The sequence below is a fragment of the Lycium barbarum genome, chromosome 4 (genome assembly GCF_019175385.1).
Source record: "Lycium barbarum isolate Lr01 chromosome 4, ASM1917538v2, whole genome shotgun sequence".
Lineage (NCBI taxonomy): Eukaryota > Viridiplantae > Streptophyta > Magnoliopsida > Solanales > Solanaceae > Lycium > Lycium barbarum.
This window is the reverse complement of record NC_083340.1, coordinates 7,556,401-7,565,824: the sequence shown is the minus strand read 5'-3', so window position 1 is coordinate 7,565,824 and position 9,424 is coordinate 7,556,401. Positions and strand designations below refer to the sequence as shown.

Here is a 9,424-nt window from a genome sequence, read left to right as displayed (position 1 = left end):
TTATTTTTCATAAATTAAAGACGCGATTTTTTTTAGAAAACTATTCTAATTGAAGCGAAATAAAATTTGAATCCAGGGCCTCTTCCTTTTATTTTATTTTGATAATATGTTAAATTGTTTGATCAATTCATCAAACAGTTTAAACTTTTAAATAAGATGACCATACATTTTAACACTCATGATTTGGCAAATTCATCAAAGTAAACTAATCAAACGATTGGATTAAATAAGCAGACAATTAAAATATGATGGTAAACATAGTACGAGATTACTTCCCATGTTTGAAAGGTCCTGTTAACGTGGTGATGACGAAATGGTTGAGTAAGCGTGCAATCACAGAGAGAAGATAGTGTATGAAAATGGGAAGAAAAAAAGTAAAAAAGAAACAAAAACGAGAAACAAAAAAGAAAAGAACAAATCTTTAGGAGTGTGGGGCAAAAGGGTTAAAGAATAAGACGAATACCACGTCAACATATGGGGTATAGTAAATGAGATCTCGCCATCTTTAATCAAATATTTCGAAGTTGAGTAATAAAAATAGGAAATTTTTTGATGGGAAACGCTTTTTTTTTAATGGCTAGGCGGCATACATCTGAATTAATCAAGTAAATACCAAATACAAGATGATTATTGAAAAAAAGAAAAGAATGAGGATTTCTTGAATTTTAGCTTGGTGTTTGGGTCAGCTATCATTCACTATCACACACTCCCTTGGGTGGAGTCGATAACCCCAGAAAAGGAATTGTAGTTCATGTGTAGCTTTCACAAACCATTGGTGGGCCATGGAATCTTACATTCTCTCTCACTATATATATAGCCCATACCCTTCCATAAAAATGAAAAATATATATGTCTAAACAAGTTTTCAAGGAGAAAGGTAAGAACTTTACAAGAAAAGTTGAAGTTGGTGGATGTAATCATCATATATATAAAGGTGGGTAGAAGTGCAATTTTTTTAGCAAACACAACATTTTGTTTTTGTTGTAACTTGTTTGTTGGTGTTAGTTGAGAGTAGTACATATAGGGATGGGTAGACAACCCTGTTGTGACAAACTTGGAGTGAAGAAAGGGCCATGGACAGCTGAGGAAGACAAGAAACTCATCAATTTCATTCTTACAAATGGCCAATGTTGTTGGCGTGCTGTCCCTAAACTTGCCGGTCTTCGGCGTTGCGGTAAGAGTTGTCGTCTCCGATGGACTAATTACCTTCGACCAGACTTGAAAAGAGGCCTTCTTAGTGAAGCTGAGGAGAAATTGGTCATTGATCTCCATGCTCGTCTTGGAAACAGGTACTCCCACTGTTTGAGTTTATGTGTCATACTATCCTTTGTAATAATCTGTCTCGAAAAGAATGTCATACTTTATTTTTTAGAAATAATTTAACTTTGAACTTAATGAGATGATTTATAGTCATATCAATGTCTAGCTACCACAAGTTTCGAACGTCTTTTTTTCTTTTCGTAAATCCAATGCTCAATCAAACACCCCATATGAATTGAGACGGAAGGAGTAATATACTTCTCTTTGTGTTTTTAGTTAAAGAGGAACTTCTTTATTGTAGAGTTTTCTTATCCTTTGTAAGCTTTACTTAATATGATGAGTTTTAGTGGTTAATTTGGGCTTTTTATGTAGAGTTTTCTCGTGTTTCATGTTCTTTTAGATCTCTATGTACATTTTCATGCTACAGAAAGAAAGGCAAAGGAAAAGTTTCTTTTCCTAGAGTTATGATTGAGCTCATAATAAATGTTAGTACTATTACGAAAGCTATTGTTGCTTTTAAAAGTGCATGACTTTTGTGGGGAAAAAAGGAAACAAAACAAGTTAAGAAATTTATATATATCTTATGCTACAATTTTATTCATTTTTGGTGAAATGAAGCTTCTTGATCACTGATTTTACTTTTACCCTTCATGATTAATCCTGCATTATCAAGTAATGTACTATCGCTATATTAAAATATTCTGGCTTCAAAAAGAAGTGTATTTATTTTATCTTATCAATGATCAATCTATTTCATTTCTTCTTGAAGTGGACTTGAAATAGTAGTTAATTAGTAATTCTTTTTCCTTACCTTGCTTTAGTTTGTCCATTATAATATTTTCAAACTTTTTTGCAACAGGTGGTCCAAAATTGCTGCAAGATTACCGGGAAGGACTGACAATGAGATAAAAAATCATTGGAACACACATATTAAGAAAAAGCTTCTCAAAATGGGGATTGATCCTGTTACACATGAACCACTCAACAAAGAAGAAAATCCAACTGATCAACCAATCCTAGAATCTGGTCAAAATAAAAATAATGTTCATCAGCAGGTAGTGGTTGTACCGGTGCGTACAAGCGTCACTGCAGCAGCCACCTTGTTAGAATTAGATAACTCTTCTACGTCATCTTCTTCTGCTTCTTCGTCTGAAAACTCTTGTAATGAATCCAAGCTTGTCCTCGACGCGTTTAACGAAAATGATCCACTGCTGAGTTGCCTACTGGAAGCTGATGATGCTCCTCCTCGTATGGATTTGCCATGGGAACTTCCCCCAAAAAATTTCGACAACATCAACAACATGACAGCATGGGACGATGAAAGTTTCAATTGGCTATTGGATTGTCAAGATTTTGGGATCCATGACTTTGGTTTTGACAATTGCTTCAATGATGTTGAATTGGAGGTCTTTAACACCAAATATGACATGGAGAACAAGCAGTAATTATTAAAATTACTGAATTTGACATAGCCAAGAAATTCTAGTTTTCACAACATTAGTGTTCTTCAAATTACATGCATGTTTACAAAGGTATCATGTCTGGAGTACTAGGAAGTTATATTTTGTTTGTATTGTACAAATTTTATTAATACTGCTTAGAATATTCTCGAAGAGTCCAAGGTGAAACCCTGCTTCTAATTTAGTGGTTTTTGGACAACCTATAGCTAGCTACCAACCATCCAGTCAAATGAACCAATCATGTTAGGCAAAATAAAGTCCAAAGAGATATAAATGATATTGTATAGTTGTGTCAATTGTAGAGATGTTTAGTGCTATATCCCTGTGCCAAGGATGGGAACATGATATACTTTTGAGGCAAATTATTGGAGGGGTTCATATGTACGTATATTATAAGAAACCTTTTGTAAATTATTATGTGGAGATATATAAATTATAATGACACCCTCTTCTTTTTATCTGTCTTCTCTGTAATTTCCCCCTTTTCCTCTTTTCTTCTTTTGAGTCTTGGCAACAACATAACTAGCGCTTATGATTTTCGGAGCTATCATAGATGCAATATATCAATATACCTGATATAAAAGTAGCTGATAATAAATTAAGTGTTGAAAAGTGTTTTTAGGTGTTGAACCTGGTTTTAGAATTGAAAATTACGTATTTGGATGGAAGTGTTGAAGCTGAAAAGAAATTGTTCGTGTGTTTGATAAAAAGGTGTGAATACTGACTTTTTATTATTCAATGATCAATATTATATATATATAATTTAAAGTATTTTGACGTTAAAGGATGAATAACGGAAATAGAATAGAGATCTAATTTAGAATTTATGTTTTAGGAAGAGTGTTTAGTAGATTACAAAAGATATTAAAGATAAAATCGTAAAGCTTGATCAAACCAAAAGTGCTTCGTAATTATAAGTTGAGATCAACTTATGATTTTTGATTGATTTTAACTTCTAAGAACTTTTGCGTTTAATTAAACTAAAAAGTAATTGTAATCCAATTTGACCTACTTATAAACTTATTAAAAAAAATAGCAAACCCACTCTTAGTAGCCGCAATATATATATTTATTAAAAAAGGCTATTTACCTTTTTCATTTATATTAATAAGGTAACCGCCTTGTAAATATTCATTCTCGCAGGAATCTTGGAACTAATGAATTTTTTTGAAGTTCTTGAAAGTGAGTGATATGATCTGGGAGTTTAAAACTACTCTGCAACAATTGAATGATGTTAATTTTAACACCACTTTAGTAGTTCAGTAGTTTTAGAGTTCGTCACGATGTTATCTTTCTGAAAAAGGAGATATAATTAAAGGAACTACTCCACATTCAAATCAGAGTAAGATCTTAATAAATAAAAGGAATAACTACATGATATAACAAACATATAGTGGGTATTGACATTTAGTAGCTATAGTTTAACTTAATTACTTCTCATAGCAAACATTTGTGTATTAATAACATTTAGTAACTATATATATATACACACACAAAATAGATTACTCATCCCACTATTCACTTTCAACCCATCTCTCTCCCCCGTCTTCTCCCCACTGCTCTGCCGCCGGCCACCACCGTCGCCGGAGCTCCAGCGAAATGCCGTGCCCCTTCACCACCGTCACTGCCAGCCCCTTCACCTTTTCCCTTTCTTCTCCGGACGTACCCTTTTTTCCTTTCTTCTTCGGCGCCAAGAAGGAAAAAAAACTCAGATCTACGCCGGAAAAGCGCCAATAGTGACGGATCTGAGCATTGTTGGAAGCAAAAACGAAAAAAAGCTCAGATCTATGACGGATCTGAGCTGAATGTTTTATACTGTATTTTTCTTCTGTGTCTGTTGTATACATACCGGAAAATATGATGTATTTGTGTAATTATTGGTGTATATGTATTCAGTTTTTACTCGTTGTATTCATGAATACAACAAGCCAATTTATGAATACAGTTGGAAAAAAATTGTTGTATTCATGCATACAGCTAAAAAAAAAATTGAATACACATGTGGGAGCTGGGCTGATTTGCTACAGAATGTAAATATTGAAACATTAGCTATGCAGCTTGATTAAACCCCAAATGTTTGCTATTTATGTAAAATGCACTAAATAAAAAGTGCAAAACTAATGTTTCAAATAGTGTTTTCTACTTACAATATTGTTACACCCCGTATCTTAAAACTAAGGTTATAACCGTAATGTTAGAGTTTTAGCGGAAAATGTGGAAGTTTATACGTATTACGAAAATGGTTGACAGGCCTATTTCGGGCACACCTAACCCCTTGATTAGTTGGGAATTTGGGGAAGTACCCTTAACGAAAGTTGTAGTACGAAGAAATACCTTTCTAACCATATAAAGACCATGACTATCAAAGATCGGAGTAGGGAGATATGATCGTCGCAAGATGGCTAATTGTAAGGCGCTTAAAATTCGATAGAATCAACTAAGTTTTCGTTACGTCTGCATTCAAGCCCAATTTCATGAAAATATACCTAAAACTGATAGTTTTAGCTCTTTGAATAGCTTTCCACCGGTATATTGGGGAGCGCGAACAGAGCTATGTGTTAGGAGTTATGTCAATTTTACTGAACGTTGTCGATGAGCAGAAAAATGTGAAATTTTGACTAAGTGTAAAATGGATAAGGGAGCTCGCTGAGCTCACCCCAAAGCGAGGCAGGGGCAAGCCATAGACTGCACTCAGCAAGGTAGGGGTCCAAAAGTGAAAAAAATTGGGAAAAATCGTCTAAGTGCAAAATGGATAGGGGAGCTCGCCCCTAAGCGAGGCAGGGCTTGCCTTAGACTGCTGTCACGAACCGACCGGTGGGCCATGACGGGCACCTCTTATCGTACATTCGTATTCACGTCTAGGTAGACCACATGACTTTCTCATAATTTTCATACATCAATAGTACTAATTTCATTGGGCAACAACACATTTATATCATCATCGACAACAATGCCCATATCCATATGCACAAGCCGACAAGGTTATCAAAATAATGTAAAAAATATGAGCCGTCAAGGCTACAAGACATCTAACCATGCACAACTATCTACGAACCTCTAAGAAGAGTATGTATCATCATATAGGCGGGACAGGAACCCGCCATACCCATATGTATGTACACAAAAGAATAATACCAAAAGTTGTAGCTTCGGATGAAATGGAGCTCCTCTATGCAGTCTCTGAACAACTAATCTATGGATCAAGCTTGTCTCCTTGTCCACCTGCGGGCATGACGCAGCGTCCACAAACAAAAGGACGTCAGTACGAATAATGTACTGAGTATGTAAATCATAATCAACATCATAGTAGAAGCGTAAGAAATAGCATAAGATAGAAGAATCAGGAGGTGATAGAACCATTTGTACCTCTAGTGGCCATCATCATATTTACTTACTTGTCTTTCATAGGGACCTTCCATTTCTAATGCTTACTCATGCATATATACATACATATACATATTCATATTCGTATTTATTCCGTACAGGACTACAAAGGTTCGGTGATTCACATATCCGGCCATGACGAAACTCGATGATTATACATACCTGTCCCTACCAAGGCTCAGTGTTATCCATACCCAACTGCAGAGGTGCGCGCGCGATAAGTATCATACCCAGCCATATAAGCTCGGTGTTACATAATAGTCATACATACTTAGACACGTATACATAAGAGCCCATAAATATCATCAATATCATTACTATCATCATTTTCATTACGTCTATCCTTGGAGGATCAACTATCATATAAGGGAGGCAATGGATTCATGAAAGTATCGAGGATCATGAGCTTTAGTAACTTTAGAGATAGAATCATTTGGAGGACATTATGGGACTCATGAAAGGGTATATAGCAAAGGAACCATGCCTTAAAGAAAGAAGGGTTAGCCTTACATACCTCTTTGTCTTCTTAGCTATTTAACGTTCACCGTCGAAGCTCGAATAATCTACATTTAGAAGGATTCATACCATAGTTAAGCCTTAATGATACCCTTAAACCTAAACTAGAATAATTCACGATTTAATGAAAATTGGGCAGCATTTCCCCTATTCCATAAACTTCCACTATACTACAATACAATTCCCAAACATCCACAATATCACAATCAAGTAATCACATTACATTAAGCCTTCAATATTCACTCTCATATTCAACTCATACTAGCAACTTCATACCAACTTTTGCACATTTTCATACAACGCTTCCTCATCACCATTATTACCTTCCATAACAAGATTATATCCATATCATACTAATAATCATGACTCAAGCTAGCTTACTACTCACAAACATCATAAAAGCTACATTTAGACTTTATTTTCTATTTCCTTCTTCTACCCAAGTTTTGCTACAACCAAGTATTCTCAATAACATGAAAGCTAACCTTTTTATCCCATAGGAACAAGCTTTGGAGCAGCTATCAACTTGTGCAAAAACCCTAGCTACAATGCCCAAGTATTTCTTGAAATCTACCAACCCTAGGAAGCCTTCTAACACATGAACACTTTGATTCTTGCTATTTGATCTTTGTAATCTCTTGGGTTTGAGTGAAATATGTTGGGAAGAGGGTTTTGGAGCCTTGGAGAGCTTGAAAGAAATGTGGGAAATGAAAATAAAGTGAGGGTCGTCCATGTTTATAAAAAGAAAATTCTGACCCGACCCGATTATACCGCCAATTATACGGGCCGTATAATTTATATGGTCCGTATAATCAGACCGTATAATATCACCGGGTTTCAACCTTCTCTAGAAGCAATCTACGGACCATCTACGGACCATTATATGGGTCGTAGAACTTATACGGTCCGTACAAATGGCCGTACAACTGGGAATTTCTGAATTCCATTCTCGTCGACTCGTTTGGCTTTCAATCCTCGTGGAACCTTCTAGGCACTTATATAACACTTCATTAACCATACAGTAGGCCCTATAGCAGCCCCTCAAGATATTTCTAAATAAATATTAGCTCAATTATAGCGGAAACCTTCCGAACGCGACTTACATTTCACTTCCTTCAACAAACTAAACTTCACATATTCATATGACTCGAAATCTTATAGTATGCACCTTAAGCTATCTAATACTTCCCTTAATCTCATAAGGATTTCATAATCACCTTAAGCTCACACTAGCCTATCCACAAGGCAACACATCCGGAATTTCCGAGGTGTAACAACTACGCTCGTCGAGCCTGGGTGTCCAAAATGCCCCATGATATAAATTCAACACTTAACTAGAAATTTCATTTATCATACATTCCAACTTCGTTCTAAAGCCGCAAGCAGCCGTTTTCCTCCTTTCCTCATCCTTCCACGCCAAGGTAAGATCGCTCTAATGATTCCTAAGTAATTCCAACATTAATTCATGATTAGTAACATGATTCTTCATCCAAAACATAGAATTTCCAAGGTAAATCCTTCTCAAGCGATTCAAAGCTAGAGTTTTGGTGTTCTTGGTCAGAGAAGCAATTTAGTTTGTTGGATTGGAGCGATTACAGGTATGTAGGGTTTCTATTTACGTGTGGGAACATCATTATTCTTCCACACGTCATGTTCTTCCATGATTATATGAAATCTCTTCAAAAACTAAGGTTCTAGACATGTTCATGATAACTCGAAGTACATGTACCATAATATATCATGTTTGTATTAATAATTCGTTATTGTGTTCTTGATATTCCATTTTGGTTATTAAAAATATGTCCATAATTCATGAAAACCCATACTTTGTATTTCATGAGTTCTTAAATGTAAGATATGAACTATTATGCTTATTTTCATGAAAATCCTACATGTTTCCATGTTTTCATACAACTTATATTATATATTTATCTTTATGTTATAATACAACCACGAATCATCTTTACAATCATATTTATATATTTCATGGGCTATTGAGCCAAATATATCCATGTTCATGCTTTTGGGAGTTGAACAGATTACCGAGAAAGCTCAGATCGCCTGAAACTATGTATGCTAGCATAGGATAAGGATCGCTCCGCCCAGTTAAGACGATACCTTCATGTTTACCCATTGCGGGTTATTGGATCCATTCATGTTCATGTCTTGTACCCCGGAAAGGTACAAGATGGCTTAGCTGGTCGGGTAGAGATCAGACACCACGTACTTACGTGGTGGTTACATATCGGTTATACTAAGGATATCCCATTTAAAATGTTTTACTCATGTTACATATATATATATATATATATATATATATATTCATGTTAGATGATACTTATGTTCATGCAACTTACAGATATAGTTTCAGTTTCAGTTCTACTATTTCATGTGCCATGCTTATTTAATTCAGTTGTTTTACATACCAGTGCAATTTGAATGCACTGACGTCCCCTTTTATTTGCCTGGGGGCCTGCATTTCACGATGCAGTTTTACAGGATGACGGATCTGCTCGTTAGGATTGCTTGTATCAGCTATTGGTGAGCCCCATTCTATTCGGGGTGTTATCTTTATTTATTTCACATCCATTATACAGTTAAAGTATGTCGGGGGCCTTGTCTAGGTAAACAATTTAGCAGATAGACTCCTGTCAGAGGTTTCATAGACTAGTCCAATTATGTCATGTCAGATGTTCAAAGTCGTATAGCCAGTATTGGCTCATTACTTATTATGTTTTCAGACTATTCCGCATTCATGGTAAATTATTATTTTCAGACTTATGATTATTAATTTCCATGTTTAT

At 35.4% G+C, this 9,424-nt stretch overlaps 1 protein-coding gene across 1 annotated transcript; it reads left to right on the top strand.

The window, feature by feature from the left end:
- The first annotated feature begins 836 nt into the window (after window positions 1-836).
- Window positions 837-3,162, top strand: LOC132635057 (MYB-like transcription factor ODO1). The gene is made up of 2 exons (XM_060351274.1): window positions 837-1,289; window positions 2,120-3,162. Exons 1-2 carry the CDS (start codon window positions 1,027-1,029, stop codon window positions 2,703-2,705), a joined length of 849 nt encoding a protein of 282 aa, XP_060207257.1. The 5' UTR covers window positions 837-1,026; the 3' UTR covers window positions 2,706-3,162.
- The last annotated feature ends 6,262 nt before the right edge of the window (window positions 3,163-9,424 follow it).